The sequence below is a fragment of the Astatotilapia calliptera genome, chromosome 3 (assembly GCF_964374335.1).
Source record: "Astatotilapia calliptera chromosome 3, fAstCal68.1, whole genome shotgun sequence".
NCBI classification, from domain to species: Eukaryota; Metazoa; Chordata; class Actinopteri; order Cichliformes; family Cichlidae; genus Astatotilapia; species Astatotilapia calliptera.
In genome coordinates, this window is record NC_137424.1 from 46648318 (window position 1) to 46675573 (window position 27256).

Consider the following 27256-nt stretch of genomic DNA (forward strand, 5'->3'; position numbering starts at 1 on the left):
TGAGTAGAGTCCTTTTTTTCTCCTCCTGTCCCCGATGTTGTGTATTTTCATTGTTTTTCTTAAATGCTACCTATACTGACCTGTAATGTGATGTTTGTGTAATATATGTATGGTCGGAAGAGGTCCATTTTGACTGCAGGCAACAGCAAGTGACAAATATGAACTTCATTCATTCATTCATAAACAGGGAGTCACCAGACCATGACAAATTACTTTTTTAAATACAGCTAAGAAAACTTTCACAGTGTTGATAAAAATGAGTTTATAGTTTATTTTATCTTGTCATCAAAATTTGGTCATGTTCACCATTTCCATCTAGTTTTTTTAAATTATTTAGATTCAGTCATTTATTTGTTTGTTCTTTTTCTAAACTGAACTGCAGATAAACCAAAGGCCAAACTGAGAGCTGATAACACAGCTGTTCCAGTAGGGGGCAGTGTGACCCTGACCTGCTCTGTGAACCCATCATCATCATCTGGATGGAAATACTACTGGTACAGAGATAATACCACAGTGGATGTTGTCTCCCCATCAAATGGACAAATCAATGTCTCACAGGAAGGACTCTACATGTGCAGAGGAGGAAGAGGAAACCCAGTTTACTACACAGAGGACAGCCAAGAAGTTCACATTAACACAACTGGTGAGTTTGTATTCAGCAACAATGTTGAATAGATAGATGATTGCGGATTACTATGAAGATAAACAGCATTATATCTCATGGTAACCTCTTTGGCATTGTAATAATGATCTTATTGGAAATGGTTGAACATGAATAGTCATGTAAAATGTGGAGTCTAGAGAATCAGTGTCAGGAATGTGATCCAAGGAGGGGAGACTAGGTGGGATTATGAATGTGAAACAATCATTTTCAGCAAATCTCCAAATCAACATAAATTCACAATTAGTTCTGTTTGACTGTTTGACATGTTTATATAATAAAAGTTTGTAAAGCCGATTTAATGAAGTCAACATTTTAAGAGGAAATTTAAGAGACTGGGCTTGTGTTGATGTGTTCATTGTGCGGAGTAAAGTCATAGGAGACGCTGATTCAAAGTGATTTCTAGTCAAAGAAAATAGATGAACTAGATATTTTATAAACTGATGTTATGAAATATAAAATATAATTAAGCTTTATTGTTTGTGTTACAGTAACTGTGTCAGGAGCTGACAGCTCTTCATCTCCTGTGTGGTTGATGGTTGGACTGGTTTGTGGAGTCTCTCTCATTATTATTCTCCTGCTCTTGTTGTATCGCTGCACAACGACCAACAGTGAGCACTTTTCCTTTACTTACTACAAACTCTTTATCATTCAAAGACACAAATGCATCATGAGCTTCATGTAAAAGTAAAAGTATTATTGTATATTTTAATAAAGGTGAAGATCAGCAGCAAGTGTACTCCTCTCTTCTTCATGGTTAGTTTGTCATGTAGTTTTAAATATTCTGATCCTATTTGCAACAAGACTGTACTTATTACATCTGCTGCAGCTTTTAATATAAACGTTATTTGCAAGAATATTTGTGTTTCAATTAGTATCACAGACATGATGTGACTGATTTTCTCTGACCTGCAGGTGGTCGTTGTGTCTATGAGACAGTCAGAAGGTGTGAAAACACTGAAAATGGTAAAATTTACACTTTCATTAATATAGAGCTTGTGGAAGCTGGATGATTATACAATAACTCTGTTTATCATTAAAGTCAATCAGATTATTATTTCAGGTCCAGCAGAAGGTGATTACACCAATGTCACATCTGTGATTCAGCTCGAAGTCATTAACAAGACAAGTGAGTGCACAAAATGTGAGATTTGAAATGCAAAATATACATTGGTAATTATTCTCACTGATAATAAATGCATTTGTGGACAAAACAGAGGGAGTTTGTTTTGAAATGCTTTCATTTGATCATCTCAACAGGGCGATGTGGTGACCCAGAGGAGAGCTCTGACTACAATAATGTTAATCCAAATTCAGCCACAGCTCTAAAATCTTAACAGCAGCTCTTTAGCTGTTTTTCTCTTTAAAGTCTCTTAAAAACTCGAAGTCACTTTGAATGAAAAGGAGAAGATTTTGAATTCAAAGCAATAATCCTGATAGTCTGAGTTTATATTTGCTTCAGAAAGAATTTCTCAGTGGGTTTTGCTTTTTTCTCTCCCATTAGATAATAATTTTAATGGCCTTTAATGTACTGTATATCTGTTTTTTATGGTAAATGGCCTGTATTTGTATAGCGCTTTATTATTCCCTAAGGACCCCAAAGCGCTTTACACATCCAGTCACCCACCCATTCACACACTGGTGATGGCAAGCTACATTGTAGCCACAGCCACCCTGGGGCGCATTGACAGAGGCGAGGCTGCCAGACACTGGCGCCACCGGGCCCTCTGACCACCACCAGTAGGCAACGGGTGAAGTGTCTTGCCCAAGGACACAACGACCGAGACTGTCCAAGCCGGGGCTCGAACCAGCAACCTTCCGATTACAAGGCGAACTTCCAACTCTTGAGCCACAATCACCACAATTGTTATCTTTTTAACAATTTCCTTTATTTTTATATATTATAATTTTCTTTCTGGGAAGCACTTTGTAACATTGTTAATAAAAGTGCAATATAAATAAGGTGTGTTGTTGTTGTTGTGTGTCTGTCTGAGAGTACATGTTACAGCTGTTCAGTGTTGTGCATGAATCTAAAAGAGAACATTTATTTAAAGGCACTCATTGTCATTTAAAACAAAGTCAATTCTGGTTTAAGCCCAACAGGTGGAGGAGATGAAATGCAGATACAAAAGCAGATGTGGAATGACAGATAATCTAGTCAATGGGACAGCTAAAAGTGGAAACTACTTGAAATGATTCTTATCAGCAGCATTTGTGACACATATCTCAGGTAGAAGCTAGATTGAACAAACAAGATTGAAATGCATTTTGAAAGTTCCCTTTAAAAAAAATACTATGGTGACCCAGACACATCTTAAAGTGCATTTAACAGAATTAAAATAGAACAGTCAATCCTATCAAAGCTATCAGTGCTCAAACCCAGAGCAGTAACTCATAAGAATACAACATTTACTACTGCACACTGAGGTAATACAGTTTTGTTTTATATGAACCCCTGTAATTAGTCATGGCCTGTTAGACATTCCACATTATGTTGATATGTAAGTTACAGTTACCCTGACATTATTAATGGGAGAAGTGACTTTTTTTTCTGAACAATATCACCAACTTTTGGCTCATAAGATGTCAGTGCAGGTTCGTTAGGATGACTGCATGTCAACAAGTTCCAATATGAACTTCCCCTCGTCAGTGGAAGGACGGCCTCCTTTGCTCTGACGGACAAGTCGCCTTCTGTTGAAACACTAAATGGGTCTCTGGAAAAACTCATCACCTCTGTGGGTAAAGCAAGTCCATCTAATCAACCAGAAAAGTTCTCTTTCAACCTCGCAATGAAATCAGTCATCACATCAGTGACTTGTGCCGGTGATGAGATACGTTTGCGGAGTGTTGGAAAATGCAGCTACCGGCCTGTGCTCAAGTCAGCTGCGAAAAGGTTCAGCTTGACTTGGAATGCACGCATCTGTTCCACAAGTTCCGTGACAGTTTTGCCTCTGCCTTGTAGTCCCACATTGAGGTCATTCAGGTGTTTGAATATGTCGTTCAGAAAGCAGACACCGGCCATGAAGCTGTTGTCCATTATGCGATTCAAGTCTGGTTTTTTTTGCCTGCTGTTGCAGAGAAAAGTTATGATCTCTTTGAGATCACAGACATGATCCAGTGACCTGCCTTTGGACAGCCGCCTGACATCATTGTGCAATAGCAGGTCATGGTGCTCAGCAGACATTTCTGAGAGCAGCAAGCGGAATTGAGGCATCTAGATTTGATAACTGAGGCATCTGCCGTGCAGGTGCGTCCGCACGGCACCTACGACACGCTTCACCACAGTGTGTGAACGCATGTGAATCTAAAAACATTTTGAATGCTCAGAAAGAATAGAAAAGCACCTTAAGCAGCCATTTTATATCGTACAACACTAATTGGAAGGTAAGACTTTTTGTGCCACCATATGGAGCTGCAGGCTGGAAAGCAAATATATTATATATATGTTTGTTATATATTATATAAAATATAGCATATAAACAGTTAAAAATATTCAACTTCACCATCTTAGAAAAACTAAAAAAACAAAAAAAGGACCATCAAAACCATTTAAACCATCAAAGCAGATTACACACAGTGGTGGTGTTTTGCAAATTGCAAGGATGCAAAAAGAAGGTAAATTTTCTGGGACTGGTGGAAAAGAAAGGAAGTTATAACTGAACCTTTCTGTTGAAATAAACACACCCAATGAATAAATAAGAGAGACCATGGTGACTAGGAAGGTTAGAGAAAAAGAAAAAAAATGTGCAAGTCAACACAAATCACATATATATGCTGTGGATGCAAAAGCATTGGACATATTTAATATTCTGCAAATAATGTAATGACATGATATGATACGATTCATTTCGTTTTTTTGTCATGCTATAAAATGAATACAATTCAGATAAACCCTAGTGCTACATTTTGTATTCATGGGCACAATGTATAAACCTACGTAGAAAAAAGAAGTGAATGTCTACAGTGAACAAGAAATGTCACTGAAAAGGGGAAGAAAGGCTTTACCAAGAAAAATAACTTGGTTCCATTTAGCAGAGCAACGGTGCTGAATGTGAGGAAGTGGACCTCTTTGCTCTGCATGCTGGGGTTATTCAGTTAGTTCAATGCAGTCTGGACTGGTTTGATTGCTACAGACTGATGTTTCTGTTGGTTTAACCTGTTTTTCTTAAGTGGGGAATGGGAGATTTTGTTTTTAACCAGTATGATCATGGTGTGTTTAGTTTATTCTGATTTCATTTTCTGTAGGTTTCATAAGGTCTGATGAGATTCAATCTTTATTTTAATGCTCAGTACTCTTTTCCATGGAAATGCTGAAGGTGAGAAATCCTTTCCTACTTTTTGTTTGTTTGCTTTTTCTTTGTTTCTGAATGCATACATTGTTGCATATTTCTTTATTTTTTTGCCCCTTGAATTTGCCAAAGCCCTAATTATCAAATGATACACATACTGTATGAAAGCATATCATATTAAAGGCATAGCGACAGAGCATGAACAGAAACTACTAAAACTCAGTCTGAAGGTAAAATTTTGAATTTAAATATTCTGATTACTGCACAGTAATTTGAAACAGCCTAACAGAGCAGGAGGTAACAAGAACATTCTTTGGTTTCTTTCAACAGGATTACTATCATTAAATATGCAGGGGAATATACAGATGGGACACTATAGAAGAAAGATTATTAAATAAGTGAAATCTATAGAGTAGCTGTACTCATACCACTGTCTGTTTCCAGGGGACACAATACCCTGTATATATAATGCCTTGAAAAAGTATTCATAACCCTTGAACTTTTACATATTTGTCACCTTGCAAACACAAACTTAAATGCTTTTTATTGAGATTTTCTGTGATAGACCAACACAAAGTAGCAGATAATTGTGAAGTGGTACAAAAATGATACATGGTTTTCAAAATTTTAAGCAAATAAAAATCAGAAAAGTGTGGCATGCATTTGTATTCAGCCTCGTGTACTCTGATACCCTTAAATAAAATCCAGTGCAATCACTTGCCTTAAGAGTAATCCAATTAGATAATAGAGCTCACCTGTGTGCAATGTAGTCTCATTATAAATACACCTGCTCTGCGAAGGCCTCAGTGGTTTGTTAGAGAACATTAGTGAACAAACTGCGACACGAAGATGAAGGAAGTTACCAGACAGGTCAGGGATAAAGTTGTAGATAAGTTTAAAGAAGTGTTGGGTTATAAAAAAAATATCCAGAACTTTGAACATCTCAGGGAGCACTGTTCAATCTATCATTCAAAAATGGAAAAAGTATGCTACAACTGCAAACCTACCAAGATACGGCTGCCCACCTAAACTGACAGACCAAGCACGGAGAGCACTGGTCAGAGAAGCTTCCAAGAGGTCCATGGTCTCTCTGGAAGAGCTGCAGAAATCCACTGCTCAGGTGGGAGAATCTGTCCACAACACAAATGTAAGTCATGTACTCCACAAATCTGACCTATACAGAAGAGTGGCAAGAAGAAAGCCATTGTTGACAGAAAAACATAAAAGGTCCTGTTTGGAGTTTGCCAGGACCCTTGTAGGGACACAGCAAACATGTGGAAGAAGGTACTCTGGTCAGATGAGATCGGAGTTGAACTTTTGGGCCTGAATGCAAAGCACTACGTGTGGCGGAAAAGTAACATTGCTCATCACCCTAAACACACCATCAGCACTATGAAACATGGTGATGGCAGCATCATGAATGAACACACACTTTTCAGATTTTCCTTCCATCCATCTTCTTCTGCTTATCCGGGGCCAGGTCACGGGGGCAGCAGCCTAAGCACAGAACACCAAGGCGTTCCCAGGCCAGCCGAAAGATATAATCTCTCCAGCGTGTCCTGGGTCTCCTCCCGGTGGGACTTCCTGGGAACACCTCACTCAGGAAGCACCCAGGAGGCATCCTTGTCAGATGCCTGAACCACCTCAACTGGCTTCTTTTGATGTGGAGCAGCAGCGGCTCTACTATGAGCCCCTCCCGGATGGCCGAACTTCTCACCCTATCTCTAAGGGAGAGGCCAGCCACCCTTCGAAGGAAGTTCATTTCCACTGCTTGTATCCGCGATCTCGTTCTTTCGGTCACTACCCACAGCTCGTACCATAGGTGAGGGTAGGGACGTAGATCGACCGGTAAATTGAGAGCTTCGCTTTTATGCTCAGCTCTCTCCTTACCACAACAGACCTGTACAGGGTCCGCATCACTGCAGCCACAGCACCAATCTGTCTGTTGATCTCTGGCTCTCTTCTCCCATCACTCGTGAACAAGACCCCAAGATACTTAAACTCCTCCACTTGGGGCAGGAACTAGTCCCCGACCTGGAGTGGGCACTCCACCCTTTTCTGGCTGAGAACTATGGTCACAGATTTGGAGGTGCTGATCCTCATTCCCGCCACTTCAGACTCGGTTGCGAACCATTCCAGTAACTCAGCCACCTACAACTTTATTTCGAAGCACCTCACTACAATCCTAGCGCCCCTTGTGGGGAATACACCCCATCACATCAAAAACTCCACTAACTTCACCAACAACGTCCAGAAACACTTGATCCAGATGAAACCATAGTGTCCTTAGATGTGGTCTCACTTTTCACTTGGATACCTACAACTTAGGGTGTAGAGACTGCCAGAAAATTACTACACACAAGAAGACAGTTCCTTAGAAAACAGAACCAGTTTTACCCCTTATCAGATTTGCACACTGTTAGGGTGCGTTCAAACCCAACGCGATAGACGTGACCAGAGCTTCAGGTTTACATGTAAAGTCAATGGAGGAGCGCGATGAAGCATGACTGGGGGTCGCGCGAAACTTCAGAAGCAGGTTTGTGTCGCGAAAACGCTTTTCTGCCTGATTCACGCTACCTGGTTGCACGACTGACGCGTTTGAAGCGCGACTGACGCGTCTGAAGCGCGACATAAAATACGCGCTGCAGTTTGTGTGGTGCATTTTGTGCATTAGCGCGTATCACATCTACTGGTCGAGTTGGAAAAATCTGAACTCCAGCTTCAAGTCACGCCACGACAACCAATCAGGAGCCTAGTGATGTGATGCTCTGACCTTCAAAGGGGCAGGTCCAGCCAAAGCCATTCATTCTAGCAATCAGTAGTTTTCTGATGAGGCAGCGGGCTCTCCAGGGCAGAAACAATGTTTTTATTTTTCTCCTCCTTCTCCCTGAGGCTCTTCCACTTTAAGCTGGGTCCTTTTTATTTTTGTCTCTCTGTAAATAGTTATATTATATATATTTATGTTTAATGTTTTTCGGTTTGAGCATCTTAATATTATTTCAAATAAATTTTTGTAATGACTAATGTGTAAAGCGTCCTTTACGCCGCTGCTCTGCTCTCCACAGTGAATAGAGAAGGGAGACTTTTTCTTCAAACGCCAGATCAACTGCTGCCATCTTGCAAACATACCGTCTGGCACTACTTCCTCCCACATTTCCGCTTATTTTTAATACAACAAGGGTTTCTAAAGACAAAAACATGGATGTGCAATGGACTCCTCAGTGTCACCAATTGTAGCCAAACTTTACATGGAGCAGGTGGAAAGTAAGGCTCTTGGCTCTTTTAAAGGGACAGCATGTAGCCACTGGTACAGATACATGAATGACACCTGGGTCAAAATCAAAACTCAAGAAGTAGAAACTTTCACTGCTCACATCAACAGTGACTAGAAACATAACGTTCACCAGGGAAGATATAAAGGATAATAGTTTGTCATTTCTGGACTGTGCTGTGCACATTGAGGAGAATAGAAACCTCAACATTGAAGTTTACCAGAAATTCACACACAGACCAGTTCCTATTCTTTGACTCCCACCACCCTCTGGAACACAGACCTGGAATAATCAGGATCCTGCAACACCAGGCAGAAAATGTTCCATCTATAACAGAAGGGAAAGGAACAGATACATGTAAAGAAAGTTCCTAAAGCAGTTTTATCAGAGAAACTCAAAGAGTTTTCCCCCAAAATGACATCCCAGTGCACTTCAGACACAGCCACACCCTTAGACAAAAACTGTTTCATCCCAAGGACAAAACAAGCTAAACAACAACATGTATGCAGTGCAGTGTGGTGAGGAGCGGTCCTCCTAAAACTGAAGAATCTTCTCAGATGAGAGGCAAAACGTCTTCAAGAAATTTCCAGAAGATTTTTTTTTCTTCAAGAAGAGAAAATCCAGTGACTTTTCTTTCCAGGCTCCTTAGATTGCCTTGACCTGGATGACTGACAGCCTAGAAAGACAAGCTCTACAGTAGCTTTATAAAATCTAATATATGAAAAGTAGGATACATTATTGAGTGAATGTGTTAAATGTGATAATTTCTTTAAAAAAGTGCTTCCTGAAGGATGTGACAATGTGATATTTTTTGTTTTGTTTGTTTGTTTCTGTAGACTTTCGGCAAAAGAAAGAATTGTTAAAAGAAACATCAGTTAATACGGCCATCTTCTTTTGCTTATCTACCACTACTATGTCCGATTGATTAGCAATCATCATTTTGTCCATCTGTATCTGGAAGTCCCACAGGATCTTAGCTCGATCATTCTCGACTGAGAATGACTATTTTGACCTTGGGGCTTCCAGGCCATACTCGTCACAGATGTTTCTGTATACTATGCTGGCCACTTGGTTATGGCGTTCCATGTATGACCTGCCTGCTAGCATCTTGGTGGTAGTGCGATCCCCTCCGTTCTGACTACCTTCCCTCTCTTTGTTATCATCCGACTACACTTCTCCAGTCCGAACGACTTTCCGATGTCATTGCTGTATATCCAGGTGGTGTGGATCAGTGAATCGATGTCTTGTTCACTCTTGGGATACAGATTGATGTCATCCATGTATAGGAGGTGGCTGACGATTGCTCCATCCTTTAGTCGGTATCTGTAGCCAGTCTTGTTAATGATCTCATTGAGTGGGTTCAGGCCTATGTAGATCCCGCACTTGATGGCGAGTTGTGCTATGGGCTTGAAGTTGGCCTCTAGTGTTGTTCGTCACATCCCCATTGAGTTCCTGATGAAGGCTCTTAGGGTCTTGTTGATCTTGTATAGTTCTAGGTGTTCAAGGATCCTGGGGCATTGAGTCATAGGCCTTCTTGTAATCAATCCAGGCAGTGGACAGGATGGTCAGCCTAGCCTCACAGTCTCATCTGACTGCTCAGTCTAATGGTCGCGGTGGTGTTTTGCATCTCTGGTATTCTTGCCAATTCCTTTCTGTGCCCTGCTCATGTATTGAGCCATGTCCCTGTTCATGTTAGCTGCTCTGATGCCTGACAGGAGCTTCCATGTGGTACTGAAGCAGGTTATTAGTCGGTAGTTGGATGGGACCAGTCCCTTCTGGTGGTCCTTGGGGACCAGGACTGTGTATTGGAGTATTGCATATGTACAGTTACTGATCCACACAGAGCACTTAACGTGCGTATTCTTTCAGACAAACCACCTTTGTTGACGTTGTATTAATTGTTGCTATGGCAATGTGAGCAATGTCCATGTCTGGCTTCTTGGTTTGACTTTTACCAGAATGCCATTCTGGGTGGCCTGGAGCTAGAGAGACAGCTTCTCCACTCAGAGGACCTGTTTTACAGAGTACCCAGCCATTATGTATTGTGTCAATACTATTTCTCCACCCTAAATATGTCATATGAACGGGGACTTTACAAGACACACGTGGAAACAGAGCAGACTTGGCTGCTCCAGCAGGACCATGTAATTAAGCAGTTAGCCATACACAACCAGAGTGCTTTTGTACTCACCACTGAGTCTCTCACCAAGAATTATTTATGAATATGGACACATTCTTGCTCTCTGAAGTTTGGTTCTCAAGTGTTTTTCCTACTCTGCTGAAATATTACTTACAAAAGTAACTACTGGAGACACAGATGTCTGAGAGAGAAGGGCCTTGCCATAAAGTCCAGAAAGTGTCCAGACCACATGTGGAATGCACACACACCTTTGCAGCAGCTGGCCTGCCTGACATTTCATTTGTCTTTTGGATCACCTCCAATTATTGGCCACTTTTCCTAGGAAATTAGCTCTGTAACAGACAACCAACTGTGTTCTGTTGTACTGTGGCCCTGGGTCAAAATAAGTTATACCCTCAATGCCCTGATAAGGCACAACAGGAGCCCAGCAGCCCTTGGATCATCATCTTGAGGAGGGCAGAAGGGGCACAGTTTAAAGGACTGGCTGGTATGGGAAGAGCCCAAGCCCCCTTTGTTTGTTTTGATCTCCTTTGTTGTATTTTGAAGATAATGTTAAGTTCTTGGATTATTATTTAGTTTGCCTTGAGTTGTCTAGTTATGTTTCACCTAGGTCTTCTGAGTTAGTTTCAAGTATTTCTTGTCTGCATGTTTCATGTTGTCTAGCTTGTGTTGTTATGTCTACGTCTCTCAGTGTTTCCTGTTTTATTGTGAAGAGTCAGGTGTCTCCATGTTTTATGTGTTTTGTTTTACTTCCTCCGTGGTGTCATTATGTTTATTTGTATCAGCTGTTTCCTCATGTATTTCCACTTCCCCTGATCACCTCCCGTGTGTAATTAGTCTGTGTGTTTTCTATCAGTCTTTGTCGGGTCATCTGTGTTCCTTCCCTCCATCTAACATAAGGTTAAAGTATTTTCATGATTCTGTTCAGGTCATGTTTTTTTTTTCTCTTCATAGTTCGTCTCATGCACCTGTTCAGAATCATGTTCATGTTACTTCGGCACGGTCTACTTTACCCAGTTTAGATCTTTAGTTTTACTTTTGCTTCTGTTCATTTTCACCTTGTTTTGTGTCCAAGTTTTTCAGCCTACATAAATGACCTGCTTTTGGTTAAAATTTCAGTTCATCTCTCTAGTGTCTGCTTTTGGGTACGTTTCACAAACACACTGGTGTACACCGCCGTGACACCCTTTTCTGTTTCTTATAAGTCGCTGCCATTGTAATTTCCATCATCAGTGGTCCATTGTAATCCTTAACTCAGGGAGAAAATTACAAAGAGCCAGATAGGTATTGTTGCACTGTGTGCTGACACTTGTCCTTGTGAACTGCTTCCTAGCCAACAATGCAGGCATCTGATATCACGACCCAATGACAAAGGACTGGTCCCAATGTGCTTCCCCTATTGAAATAGGCTGGTTGCTCCTACCAACAGAGAGATTCCTGTAACCTAGACATCACCAATAATCTGGTCTACAGGTTCTTCTGAAGGCAATGCACCAGTCCGAGGAGATGGTACTGAACAGCCCGCATGCTCTGGAGTGCGAGTGGGACAGAATGGACTGTAGCTGCAATTAGCTCCAGTAAACATAAGCATAACCTCCAGGTCAGGGCCAAACAAAAATGGGACAATGTAGGTTAGGCCTGTCACCGGTTTCAGGGAGAGTGTCCCTGTACTGGAATCCAGCCACATGCCTGAGACGTGTGTGGCTTAAATGGGCTAAAACCTGCTTTGTGTTTTGTTGGGACAACAGCCTTGATGCTATGAATGCTGCAGGCTAGAGCCTGTTTGCACCAAATGCCCCTCCACCTGCTTTTTTATAGAATAGAATTGCCTCTGAGGGAGATCCTCACCCTCTGAGACATAGTTAAAACATCAGTTTAACCTACATCCAACACATTCGAAATAAAAGAGGCCGATTTGACACTTACTTTCTTCAGGAGAGAGTTGGAGCACCAGACACACAGTGGAGATGAACCCACAGCAACACCGTGGGCCATCCAGGTGGTATGGACTGCCACCTGGTCCGTCCGTACCACACTCCCAACTATCTTAACCTTTTCCAGCTCCCTATTCAGAGTGGCTTCTTTCACTTGAGTTTGATAAAGGAATTTATGTATTAGGTCGGATCTCTGCTAACCACTCATGCAAGGTATGGGCCTAAGCAATGTACACAATTATCATAGATAAGCTCCACAGAACTCTTTTTTCCGAGGCCTAAACAGGTGTGGTCCACTCTTCTAGCAATATTCTGCCTGGCAGATTGCTTATGTACTGAGGGACTATGCACTCAAGGCATAAAGCACACCTCATGTGCTTAATGGCACAAAGGTTTGCCCAAGAAAGCTATGGGTGTAAGGCTGCTTTCTGCTGCACTCTCGGTTAGCCCACAACAATTCAGCTGCAGCCATCCTGGACTCAGATATACAGCGGCGAGACAGTCACTGTCAGATGTGAGACTCAGGGAGGTGAAGGAGCTCAGTGGCCGTATGAATGGAGAGCAGCCAAGTTAAGCAGACCTCCAGTATATAAAGAATACAGAATTGGCAGAGCTTCAGATTTTCACACTGGAGAATACAGATGTCGGGGCAGTAGGGGCTATTTCTTAACAGAGTGGAGTGAACCTGTTAATTTGAAAGTGTTAGACAGTAAGTGAAGTCATAATTCACACATATTGAAAATATAAACAGCAAATTATGAAGTTATTTATTGTGTATTTGGTAATAGTTGAAATAATAGTGTAAACTGTTGACTGTTAAATAATAATTTCGCTGCATACAAATACTGCATGGCATATATACATTTATACATAGTCAATCATCACTCTGAGAATGTAATGTCTCAACAGAACCCCGTCCTGTCCTCACTGTGTCTCCATCATGGCTGAGTCCTGGAGCCTCAGTAACTCTGAACTGTGAGGTTGAACATCCGTCTGCAGGATGGAGCTTCTACTGGTATAAAGCTGTTCCTGATCTATCAGAGAAATCCTCCAGTTATGAGCTGCTACCTGATGGCAGTGGGACTGCACAGGACTCCTACATCATTCATGGACAGACACACACAGCAGGATATGTGTGCAGAGCTGGAAGAGGAGACCCAGAGTATCACACTGATCACAGTCAACCAAAGTTTGTCTGGTCTGCAGATGAGAGTTTTTGTCTCTCATTATTGCTATCCATCTGTTTTTTGTAAATCCTGACATATAATTAGATTAATAGCCCATAGTGAAAATTCATTTGATCATAAATAACATAACTGACATACCCTAACTGTTCAGACCTGATGATGTTTCTTGAGGAAGCAATTTTCCATTTGTCTCATTTAACATACTAAAATAGGCTGAATTACTGTTTCCCTCCATTTATTGATATGAAAAAAAAACCCCCCAAGAAAAAAACAGGTTTCTATCAGTCAGTAAATTGTTTTAATTCATCCCAGGAGACAAAAAGATGCATTATAAACCACAAAGAAACAGACAACCATTTTTCCACTGTTATAATCACCCACCCACGTCAGGGTAATTAGAAGGCTGGAGTCCATTAAAGCTGTATAGGGAGAGAGGTGGTGCCAAGGAAACAACCAACCAAACAAATCATTCTCCTTCCTTCTAATTCAGTTGACAAAAGGAGGAGAAAACCACGAGAAAGAAGAAGATATGCAGAGGTAGTCATTGGTGGAAATTTGTGTGTTTGCAAAAAAAACAAAGAATTTGCAGCACTGTACTTACTGTAGATTACAAAAATGGACCTGAAGTAATATACTTAATGAAATATCTGAAACTATCTGAAATAACAACCCGAGGAATGCATTTTTTACTATGAATTTTGTTGTTACTCCTTTTATATGTTGGTTTCAGATGTTCATTCAGCAGCGTCTCTCACAGTGAGTCCTGACAGAGTGCAACACTTCACCTCTGACTCTGTCTCACTGACCTGTGAGGAAAACTTCACTGAGTGGAGAGTGAGGAAGTTCTCTGAAAAAGGCTTCCTATCTCACTGTCATGACTGCCAGAAAATGAATGGATCCTCTTACAACATTCACAGCTTACACCAGGGTGTTACAGTGTATTGGTGTCAATCCGACTCTGGAGAGTTCAGTAACGGAGTCAAACTCACTGTGCAAGGTATTCATTAGTTTTTTTTTCTGACTTTACATTCTTCACAAATCCAATTGTGCTGTTTAACATTCCAGAGCCACCACTCTCCGCAACCTCCTATACCTTATATCATAATATTTACTCACCCATTATAAAACTTTGCCCTGAATAGTTTCATATTTGGAGGTAGGGTGTCAACCTCCTTGCCAGGTACAGAAAGCAAAAAGCAAAGAGAGCACATGCATCATCTCCCTCTTCCTTAGTGGAGGCAGTAAGAAAAACAGCAAAAATCAGAGCCAGACAGGTGGGTTTCAAAAAGGGCAGAAAAACTGTAAAAAGGCTAAATCAGTTCATAAAAACAGAATGTTGTCGTGTGCTTTATATGAATTTGTTTATGTAATTACTAAAAGAAAAAAATGTAGTGTCTATACAGACAGTCAGAGCAAGATGTAGGAAACTACATTTTCTAGTGCTTATTGCTGTGTATTTTGTTTTATGCATTTAATAACAGGCCAGTGTATTAAAAAAGGCCACCTTTCAGTTATAAACTGTGTTAGATTGCTTAGCCAGACTGAAACTGTGCAGAATAGGAAGCTTTGTGCAGACTTACAGAGAACATTGCCTATTTTCATGCTGCTAAAAGAGAATAAGAGGAAACAGCTTGGGGTGAAAGAGCGTTGAGACTGTGAGGTGTAAACATTAGTGCCTTAGAGGGGGTTGAAGTTAACTGTCACTGTTGCATGATAATAATACTTTGCCTATGCAGACAGGGCGTGTTCAGCCCTTTAAAATAGTGAAGCCTGTGTGCTTCCTCTTGGAGAGCAACACAGAAGGTGGTATTGTGTACATCTCCACATGCATGTGCTTAATAAATAATTGTGGTTGACTGGACCTGCTCTGAGTATTGGTTGTTTGTTCTCAGCACATCATCAAAGAATCGGGACAGTGGTCTCCAACTTGCTTGTCACGTCCTTTGAGCCGGGTTGTGACAATAGCTCATAATTTATGCTCCACGTTTGTGCCATAGTTCACAGTTCATATTTGTCATATCACAGTTTGTAAATAAAACTCAGTAATTACATCTAACAGTGTCTCTGTCGTTGTTTGCATTTGAGTTAATTCTCCTGGTCTGCCCTTCTATGGCGTTATTTTTGTGCCTCTATTCTGAGGGCATGTAAATAATTTTTGTAAGTACAAATATTGCATTTTAAGGAGAAAATTATTCTGAGCAAAGAAAAGCTTAATTTGAGCGAACTGAATTCATTTTTGCGTACAAGAAATGTATGTCAGTGTTTGCTATTATCCATATACACACAATAACAGCCCCTGTCGCTCAGGTGTTGGCATTTGCTGTTGCTCAGGTCCCTGCTCGGTGTGCTGAGAGACCAACGTAGTATGTTTCATTTTGAACAGAATTACATCATTTTGATTGACAGCATTACTTTTCTACACAAGTATATTTGTCTTATTTCTAGTCAAAATATCTCATTATACTTCAAATAACACACAATAAGCTAAAGAGTAAAATTTCAGTAAGATATAATTGTTTTTAGACAGTGAATCATAAAACTAGAAAATTTTCACTTGTTCCATTGTCAGATTTTGCACTTATTTCAAGCAGAAATATCTTGTATTAAGTGAAAAAACCTGTCAATGGAATGAGTGGAAATTTTCTAGTTTCAAGCCTGTCTTAACCTGTCTTAAAACAGATTCATATATCTTACTGAAATGTTACTCTTTAGCCGATTGTGTCGTATTTTAAGTGTAATAAGATATTTTGACTAGAAATAAGATAAATACACTTGGTGAGATTTTGAGCTTTTCCAGTATACAGCAGATGTTTAAGCTCAGTTTAAAGGGGAAGGAAGAATGGAGGCCACTGAGAAGAAGAAGTTACATTCTTATCTATACGAGGAAAACAGCGGCTCTTTCTTCTACTTATTTATTTTTGGAAACGAAAACACTTAAAGATTAGCTGTGGATCAGAGTGCAGCAGAGCTGGATGTGAGGATGAAGTACTCTTTGCTCTGTGTACCGGGGCTATTCTGTAAGTACAAAACTGATTTTCTCTGTTTATATGACACTGAATAAAGAAAACAGTTTTTCATTGTGTAACTTGAGAGTTTTTGAAGGGAGAACAAGTTTGTCTAAGAATTTGATTGGCGCTACATTGTGTTCAATTGTCTTATATCAGTTTAAAGTCTATAAGCACATAAATTAGAGAATGAGCATACAGTGTAATCTTCACCTTTTTATAAATGTTTTAGTTCATAATGAGATGATTTTCTGTCACTTTGATGATGTTTCAATCTTGATTTTAGTGCTCAGTTCATTCTTCTATGGAAATGCTGAAGGTAAGATGTGTTTTTTTTCTTTTGTTCCTCTTTTTTTTACATTAACAGTATAAATTATCAGGTAGTATATTTCTATAGATACCAAACAGGTCGCTGTAAGAAATGTGGGGGGCTGGTTATCCATGGAGAGAAAGCCCCTGGCTCTCTGTGTCTTTCTGGTTTGATGAGGAAAGCCAGGAAGTGGGTGCATTAGAATAAATTCGGGGTTACCAACAGGAAGTAGAAGGGAGAAGTGAACCAGCTGAGTGAGGCCAAGTGGTCAGGATAGATGAGAGTCTAAGAGAAAACAGAGATGGGGTCAGTAAGAACCGGAGTGAGTACAATTTAACTGAGTATTTGATGTGGCAGTTTGGGGATTTAGGTGCCCAGTATTTAAGGCTGGAGCTGCAGTGCTCCCAGCATACGTGAAGCTTCAGCTGTACTGGATCATAACAGAAAGTGAAAAGTGGAAGAGGGAATTACTGGAGGATGAGGTTGAGGGAGCTGATCTAACAATTTTATACGATACATTTGAAATTAAATTTAATAAATTTCAGTTTTAAAACTACCAGGTGAGAGGCAGAGTGTGATTTACTGATACAGATGTTTCTTTCTGTGCACTTATTTCATCATTTTTACAAACTGAATTAGTAATCCAGTACCACTGATGCCAAAAGTAGAACAGATATATTGCCTCACCTGTTTGATGTATTGGGGTACAGACTATCACAATGTACCTTTGTTGTATTAACTGAAAGACTCAAAGGTGTAAAAAAAAAAAAAAATTAAAAAAAAAAAATTAAAAAAAAAAAAAATATATATATATATATAAACAAAACACACAAAAAAAACTATACATACAGACAATAATAGGAATAAATACTCTTGGAATCTGTGAATTGCAAGGATGAATACAATTCTCTGGCAAAGACTTAAACACTTCCAGGGATTTAAATAAAGCTGCAAGAGCAGAATATGCATCACAAGACCCAGAAATTCAGTTTCTCTTCATATCTTCATCTTTCTTCTGTGGATAGATGATCCAAATAGTCTTGACTACTTTTTCCCAGCAGTATTACTGACTGTCCACTATTGGACATCCTGTTTTGCCCACGAGGGTAGCGAGTCAGTCACATGACTGAAGACTATCAATACTGTATGATGAAATAAGTTTAAATTGAATGTGTTGTTTCAATAGAACAAGAACAGAATTAAACCCAAATTCAACAAAAATCTCTCAGGTTCGAATCAAAAATACACTTGGAAACTGGGTCAAAAATGATTCAGATGTACAAATATCAGTGCAGTTATTGAAAAGATTTTCAAAGATCAAATGGGCAAATATCATATTATTATGAACAAGAGCAGCTTAAAAACAGAAGAAGAATCTAACACATTTCAAGGAAATATATTCAACCCTCTGAACATTGTAGTGTAATATGATGGCTCTGGGGACCTGCTGTCTATTTTTAGCCACAGCAATCTTAAAACTGCCTGCTCCCAAAAGAATTGCTTTGCATCCCGCGGGACTACAGTCCCAAAGCTGGCTCTAATGCTGAGCTCCTGGACAGTGTGGCATGATATTTAGTGTCTGATGGATGGAAGCATAATATCCCAGAGGTGTTAAGCAGAGGATTCCAATGATTGGTGGGAAATCAATGGAATCAATTCCTTCACCCTCCAGGAACTGCCTGCATAGTCTCATCACAGGAGGTTGAGCATTGTCGTGAACCAGGTGGAACCCAGGACTCCAGCACAGGGTTCTACAATGGGTCCAAGCATTTCTTCGTAGTACCTTATGGGAGTCAGGGTGGTGTTGCCTGGCCTGTAGAGTTCTGTGTGTCCCTCCATGGATATGCCTCCCCAGACCATCACTGACACTGAAAAAGTGATGCAACATTATTTTCACAGCCTGTTTGATATAAAATGTGAATAATGATCTTGTTTTGTTGTATTTCTAACTTTCAGAACTTGGAGAGAAGGTCACTTTGACAGCAGACAGCACAAACATACCAGCAGGGGACAGTGTGACACTGACCTGTGATGTGAAGGAGTCTGCTAAATTAAAATATGAATGGTTCAGACAAACTTCATCTGAAGAGAAGTCCATAATAACTCATGAATCAGGCAGAGTGATATCTGTCTCTAAAGGAGGAAATTACACCTGTAAAGCTGAAGGGAAAAATGTCACCATAACAGAAAGTGACTCAGTCACCATTCAGGAAACTGGTTAGTTTAAACATTTCATTTGGAATAAAACAACAAAGTCTTTAAGAAATCAGTTTGAAACTGTGTCTGTACAGGCACAGATAGAAGAATTCAGTTTTCTGTCTGCTTCTTGCTCAGGATGTTTTTACACATTTTTTATGTGTGTAGAAAAATGTATACACCTTTAGTTGTTACTGAAAAACATTAAATCATAATTCATGCAGTGTAATCAGTGAATTAACAATGTATAACAATATATTTATTGATCTGAACAGAAAAGTAAATAAAAATACAATGAAACAAAAATAACATATTCATTCTGGATCACTGTATGTTATTTTAACTTACCTACAATAATATAATAATATGTTTTATGGAAACCATTCATCTTTTAAATTTTTAATCAGCTTGCAGAGGAACAAACACAGCTTATCAAAATCTTAAAGTAGTTAACAGATGAGAATCTGCACACTGAATGAATCCTAAAATCAATATATGAGTTAATTTTAAAGATTGCTGCACAACAAGTCATTCACATAATTATGATAAAAAGCTGCTGCTGGAAACAGATATGTTTTTCTTTCCCAGTTCGTAACAGCATTACAGTGAAACTGCAGCACAGCTGGTCTCAGATATTCACTGGTGAGACAATCACTCTCAGATGTGAGATTCAGGGAGGTGAAGGAAAGGTGTGGAAATATGAATGGACAGCACCCAACACAAACAGCCCTCCAACATCCAGTGAATACAGGATCAGCAGAGTTTCAGTGTCCCACAGTGGAGACTACAGATGTCGGGGTAGCAGTGACTATCTCTTAACAGGATGGAGTGATGCCTTCACACTGACAGTTTCATGTGAGTTGGACCATGATTCATGCTGACATTTCATGTTTTCATGTTTACATCTGTCTTAATAGGAAAACTCCAACAATGATCCAGCTGTCTGCAGGCAGCTCAGGACAACAGTTTTTCTCACTGTGCAAACAGAAAGGAGAGACACCATGGAGGCTCTTAAAATATCAGCAAGTTTGATAAGAGAATGATAAATCAGTGAAATCTTCAGTTACAGGCTAATGTGCAATTAATCTTTGTGTTCATAGATACATTACTCCATGAATGTTTAAAATGTGATCAGTACTGAAATTTGCTCTTAATGATGATTTAATGATTTAATGGTTTTGTTTCTTCAACAGCAAGTAAACCCAGAGCCACACTGACAGCACACAGTTCAGTCATACCAGCAGGGGGCAGTGTGACACTGAGCTGCTCTGTGGAGGGCTCTGCTGGCTGGAAGTATAACTGGTTCAGACGTGATTCAGTCTCTTCTAAAGCTCAGCTCATGAGAGGAAATAATGCAAACAGAGTTATTAGTGTCTCACAAGGAGGTCTGTACCACTGCAGAGGAGGGAGAGGAGATCCAGTTTTCTACACAGAGGACAGTGCTCCAGTTACAATTCAGAAACAAGGTCAGAGTTAAGTTTTGTTGTGAAGTAAAACACAAAATAATGATTAAATTGAAATTAGAATTTATAACTATGATTTTTTTTAATTCATTTTTTTTGTTTGTTTCCTGTTGATTTTTCTTTAAATGTTTGTTTTTTTGGGAACAGTTTTGGCTGCTGTGAAACTGCAGCACAGCTGGTCTCAGATATTCACTGGTGAGACAATCACTCTCAGATGTGAGATTCAGGGAGGTGAAGGAAAGGTGTGGAAATATGAATGGACAGCACCCAACACAAACAGCCCTCCAACATCCAGTGAATACAGGATCAGCAGAGTTTCAGTGTCCCACAGTGGAGACTACAGATGTCGGGGTAGCAGTGACTATCTCTTAACAGGATGGAGTGATGCCTTCACACTGACAGTTTCATGTGAGTTGGACCATGATTCATGCTGACATTTCATGTTTTCATGTTTATATCTGTCTACTACTCTTTGGTGTTTGTGGATCAAAAGGTTAATTACTATTTGAGGTATGATTTTTTTTATTATTAATTAATTTATGTTATTATTGTTATTTTCCCTGAAGTAAATGATAATCTAACGTACCCCCCCCCTTGTAAACACAACAGCAAGTAAACCCAGAGCCACACTGACAGCACAAAGTTCAGTCATACCAGCAGGGGGCAGTGTGACACTGAGCTGCTCTGTGGAGGGCTCTGCTGGCTGGAAGTTTGACTGGTTCAGACGTGATTCAGTCTCTTCTAAAGATCAGCTCATGAGAGGAAATGAAGCAAACAGAGTTATTAGTGTCTCACAAGGAGGTCTGTACCACTGCAGAGGAGGGAGAGGAGATCCAGCTTTCTACACAGAGGACAGCAGTGACGTCACAGTTAAAGAAATTTGTGAGTTTAAACATTTCATTTAGAGTAAACAATAAAGTCTAAAACTCTGAGAAAATTCGGAGAATTGCAGTCACCCTCTTCTTATTGTCGATTTTTAAAACAACATTTTTTTTAAATCCTTGCTACTTACAACCATTAAATCATGTTGTCATGCAGAGTAATCAGTGGGTTAATGATGTCTAAAGTTATTGATCTGAACAGAAAAGTTTATATAACACATTCATTTCAGATCACCACATCTGCTTTCTTTAAGGTTTTAAACTGAATATATTAAAAGGTTTGACTTTGACTATTTTTATAGAAGCCATTTGTCTTTGAAATTTTCAATCAGCTTTCAGAGGAACCAACACACAGAGTCAACTACAGTTTATTAAAATGTTAAAGTTCTCGGGTACTAGGGCTGCAACGATACTGATCTGATACCGATACTTTGTACAAAAACTTAATGTTTTATTGTACACTGGAAAAAAGGGATTGGCCATCTCTTGGATTTATGTAAGCATCTTGCGTGTATTCAACACAATTGCCTCATGCTTTAAAGTTAAGTGTAACTATATAGTGTAGAAACTACATGATATGCAGAGAAGGTATATTAAATTGTTCATATCATGTTCGAGTAAAGTAAGTCAATAATATAGCAATGTTAAATCTCACGACACCGCACGTGATTTCATCTCGCACACTTTGGATCATGGTTTGAGGAAGGCATCCATCTCAGTCAAGTCGAGCAGCCGCCTCTATTTTTGGTATACCGAAAGAAGGACTGTTGGGTTTCTTAAAGTACAAAACCCCGCTGGAACACAAGACCAATAACTGCACGACAAAACAGGGCAAGAAGGTGCTCTTTGTGTTTGTGGCTCGCGAGGCAAGTCAGCCAAAGTTGAGGAAAAGATTCCTTCATCTGAACTCAGCCCACTTCGACTGATTCCTTCACTACAGCCCTTTTTATTGTCAGCAAGCAATCATTCATGAATATGCAATTACAAATACATTCTTAAGCAGGCATATCTGAACAACATCAGTGTCTGTATTCTGTGTGTGTGTGTGTGTGTGTGTGTGTAGGTGCATGTGCGTGTTTCCAACCATACTATACATAGACATACAACCTTTCAATGAACTTAAACTATGTGTATGAGGTATGCAGAAAAGCAGAACTAAGTGTCTCGCTAAATGATAAGAACGGGAACTTGCAATAGGTCATGTCTCCATGTCGCCCTCCATGCATGGTAAGGAGCAATGTTTAACATGTTTAACAATGTTTTACATTTTTACATTTTTCATGTATTATGAAACACACGACTACATATTAGTTTGTTTGTTTTTTTTAGACTTAGACAGTGAAATACAATAAAATTCATATTCGAATGTTAGGAGGTGATCGTGGCTGAAGAGTTGGCAGTTCATCTTGTAATCAAAAGGTTGCCGGTTCGAGCCCCGGCACCGACAGTCTCGGTCGCCTACTGGTTGCCTACTGCCTACACTGTAAACCCGAACAAGTTGACTGAACTTAAAACTTTTGTGGAAACTGATTACCTCAAAAGATTTAAGTACAAAAACTTATATCTTCTAAGTATGGGGTACTCAAAATTTGTATTTATTGTTAACCTAAAAATTTAAAATTATATTTTATATTTTATTAATTGAGCTTTACTCAAAGACTGTATACTTTAATTTCAATATTTTTGTGTTTCTTGTAGTTTATTATTTTGATGCAACACAATGCAATTATATTACAACCTAAACTCAAATTATCTGATTATTAATTAAAAGATATTTATGTTTCAATGTTTGAGTGTAGACTACTAACAAAAAAAAAAAGTACGGAAATTCAGTTACTTTACATTTTGTTTATTTAACATTTTTTCATGAAAATTTAAAAACATCACAAATGTTTTTATAAAACAACTAACATGGACATCGGCACCATAAAGTGAGCATTATAAATTCTGTGTAGAAATCTTTTTATCTTTTTATAAAATCACAAAGGACGACATCAGTCCTAATTGCATCTTTCTCAAAATACACAAAAATGCAAAACAAAAAGTCAAATACTAATCACTTTTTTTTTAAATAGAAATGAAAAACAATTTTTTAAAATGGGTACAAAGACGATCAGCTTCCAAATAACCAGATAAGGCAGTCAAGTATAGGAAAATTAGGTAAACTGATGGAGTTAAATCCACCCAAAGCCTGTAGTAAACTTAAAGTGCTTAAAGTGCTTCAAACAAAGTGCTCAGTAACAGAGTGCGTGTCCTAACAAACATTGCCTTATATTCCTTAAGAGCATGTAGGCAGGGGTTTCAGGGGTTTGCCGTCATCAAGCCCCATGAAGATATTTTGGACAAAGGCAAATGTGTGAACCAGCTTCCTGGGGTAGTCTAAATGCAGAGCATAGATCAAGCCAAACAATAAAGAAAATGCATCTGCAAATCTGGGAATATCACGCATCACCTAGCCGCCTTTCACCACAACAGCCATGCTTGAGGAAGTAAAATGGACTGGACTGGGAAGCGCCGTCGGTAACCACTGTGAGAAGGGCAACTGAAGTGTCAATGAGGGTCGACTCATCCAATGCGTCCGCCTGCAATAGACACAGTATCAATGGTAAATGGCCTGTATTTGTATAGCGCTTTACACATTCAGTCATCCAGACATTCACACCCATTCACACACTGGTGATGGCAGCTACATTGTAGCCACAGCCACCCTGGGGCGCACTGACAGAGGCGAGGCTGCCGGACACTGGCACCAGCGGCCCCTCTGACCACCACCAGTAGGCAACGGGTGAAGTGTCTTGCCCAGGGACACAACGACCGAGACTGTCGGAGCCAGGGCTCAAACCGGCAACCTTCTGATTACAAGGCGAACTCCCAACTCTTGAGCCACGATCGCCCCAATTAAATAAGTAAGGTTGGTTTGAGAGAATGTGACAAGCATGACCTGTAATCTAGCAAAACATTCAGCAGTGTAGTGGGTTACTTTGTAACGAGTTAGGGTACTCTACTTTTTTTGAAAAATGTACATTAACGTGTTAGCTTCTTGCATTACATAATTTGTATTTTTGTTATTTTTCTAAAAAAAAAAAGTAATTTTTTATTTCATGACTTTATCTCAAAAAGAAACTAAATCTTGACTTCAGCCTGGTTTTTGGGCCACCTGCAGCATAGCCATAGTGCTGTGATACGCCTCTGCCCTGCTCCTGACCTGTGTGTGTGTTTGTGTGAGGGTTTTCTAAAGAGAGGGTATTTTGTTTGTACAATTTGGTAGCTGCTAGGGTATTAAATTATATTTAAAAAAATCCATAGAATTTTATCTTACTGGCAGAATTTAAGTAATGCAAAAATACACTTACATTACATGTCTAAAAGAATTCTGGGTCCTCCTCCCGCAGGTATACAGGAAGGGCACGAAGTACTGCAGTGCGTTTCACATTGATATCAGGCGCCTCCTAAAAAGGGAAAAGAAAAGTTCATTTAACGCAAAGTTTTCAGGTGTCATTCTTTGGGGAGAATACATGTTTATGAAACTGCATGACATCAGACTCTACTAAATTTTGGAGACTTTTCTTTTAAGATACAACCTTTCTGTCTCTTGTGACAGAGAGTCTGTTTCTTAATCATTTGACAAAAACCCTACACAGTATTTTAAAATAGTGTTCTCCAGATCAGAGCTGTAATCTATATAGAACATGGGGTTCAAAGCAAGTAAAAATTGTGTGTTTATCAGTGAAACTTTTAATTTGTGTTAATTTTATCATTATCAATATATGAAATCTTCACCTTAAGGGACTTAATGAATGGTTTCTTCTAAAAATTAGAAATGATTGAGTCATTTCATATCATATGAAAATATTAATTTTTAATACAAATTTGGCCCTATAAAAATGGAAACTCAGTAACAAAGATAATGGAGATTCTCTAAACACGAGCGAATATCACAGTAAAATTGTTGATTGTGATTTACACAGTGGATGTATCCTCAGTGATTTGGTACAATTATACAACATTTTATAAGAACTGAACAACTGATGAAACAACTTACTTATGTGACCACATATGAAGTGTTATAACTTACCACAAAAGGTGAACTGTGCCACTGACCCTTGGTAGATCTGCACATGATAAAAAAAAAAGCATTATAAATACTAACACAGCTATTAATAATTAGGGGTACATTTAAGATGTTAATGTCACAAAATAAAATAGACTGGTAGAAAGAAGTACAAGGAAATGGTAATGGGGGAGCCATGAAAATAGATCTTTTCAACATGATTCAGTGTGACAAAGCCAGGGCATGATTTAAAAAAAAAAAAAGAAACAGGTTGTCACGGTCCTGGGTCAGTGACCCAGTGTTTTGAGTTTCTTGTGCCTCTGAGTTTTTTGTATTATGTTCTTAGTTCTCTTTGTTGTCCCAGCGTATTCTTTAGTGTAGTGTCTTAGTTTGGTGTTCTTGTATTCTGTTTAGTTCTGAGTATTTGGTAGCTGCCCTCTGTGTTTCTTAGTTGCTCTGTCTCCCCTAGTCTAGTTTGCGTCTGTGCTAATTCCTGTTTTACTTTGAAGGTCTGTGTCTCATGTGAGTGTATCCTACTTTGCTCCCTTGTCTCGTCAGTTCTGATTTCTCCCAGCTGTGCTCTCCTGTGTCTCATTCCCCTCGTTACTTCCCATTGTATTTAAACCCTGTGTTTCTCTGAGTCAGTGCTGTGTCGTCCCTCAAGCTGTGTGTTTCCTCGTGTGCCTCTCTGCAAGCTGTGAGTTTATATTTTCCCAGTTTAGTTTTGTATGCTCGTTTTCTGTGAGCAGCAATTAAAGCTGTGATTTTGAGTTCATCCCCTGAGTCTGAGTCCTGCATTTTGGGTCCAACTCCTGCCTGCCGCACAGCGATTCATGACACGGGTCTTTTAACCTAAAAATGTTTTAATGGCCATGAAGAAAGGTCTCTTCAATAGATCTTTCAACTCACCTGTGTTTACTGTCTCCACCTGAAATTAATTGCAGTCTGAATTTTTTTTCTTCTGTCTTTTTGTCTTTGGTCTTCAGCCTTGGAAGAAAAAATAAAAATATTGAAAACCTTATCAGCACACTAAATATACAACACCTTGCTATATTTCAATTGTTTTAGATAGAAGTTACCACTGCTAGCTAAGTCACTTTTGAACGATGCTAATGAGAAGGGAAAAAAAAAATCCTGCCGAACAATGAGGGTGCTGTTGTAAAAATGCCAACTTTCTTGCGTTGGCAAGGGGTCGTTAAAATATCACTAAGACCCTTTCTTTATGTGTGATTCTTAGTAAAACTGTGTTTTAATCGGTTAAAACTGTAAAACTGACGACATAATCTATGTTTGAAAAAGAGCGCGAACAACAGCGAACAACAATTCACCACCTGGGTCTGTGCTTTTTAACACAACAGCGCATTCGAAAACAAGTTATTGGCTGCAACATATTAATATACTTGCTTTTTTACGGAAAAAATAAACATAACGAAGGTTCCGTTTTACTTACAAGTTTCTCCAAATGTGTTCTCCAGTCGCTCGAGAAGGGCAGCCATATTGAACAGAATTTTCTGTCAACGTCGTTCAGGTTAGAGAGAAGACGTCATGACGTCCACATGCGGAGCTCGGAAAAAAACATTTACTCAAAAATCATAATTAAGAAAGCAGTATTTACTCTTAACTTCTAAGCCATGTACAATTATAACTGTTTGAATCGTTAACCGAACAGAAAAGTTTTAAGTTGTTTCAACTTTGTGAGGAATTTTAATTGTTATATCCACAAACTTTATAAGTCAGGTAGACTGTTGGGGTTTACAGTGTACTGGTGGTGGTCAGAGGGCCCGGTAGCGCCAGTGTCCGGCAGCCTCGCCTCTGTCAGTGCGCCCCAGGGCAACTGTGGCTGCAATGTAGCTTGCCGTCACCAGTC

The 27256-nt window shown here is 39.4% G+C and overlaps 1 protein-coding gene and 1 long non-coding RNA gene across 2 annotated transcripts in view; one reads left to right on the top strand and one right to left on the bottom strand.

Moving 5' to 3' along the window:
• The window catches only part of LOC113018008 (Fc receptor-like protein 5), a 40427-nt gene extending 21763 nt beyond the window's left edge, over window positions 1-18664 (top strand). Inside the window, exons 9-11 of the mRNA XM_080295461.1 lie at window positions 13206-13373; window positions 14214-14480; window positions 18471-18664. Coding sequence (XP_080151587.1) covers window positions 13206-13373; window positions 14214-14480; window positions 18471-18664 — 629 coding nt within the window. The remainder of the gene's footprint in view (window positions 1-13205; window positions 13374-14213; window positions 14481-18470) is intronic.
• Window positions 18665-23305: 4641 nt separating this feature from the next.
• LOC145425432 (uncharacterized) lies at window positions 23306-26942 on the bottom strand. Its single transcript, XR_013906115.1, has 5 exons — window positions 26840-26942; window positions 26299-26376; window positions 25414-25450; window positions 24692-24787; window positions 23306-23920 (listed from the first exon to the last, which is right to left on the bottom strand). It is a non-coding gene; the product is annotated as an uncharacterized LOC145425432 (long non-coding RNA).
• Between the last annotated feature and the right edge of the window lie 314 nt (window positions 26943-27256).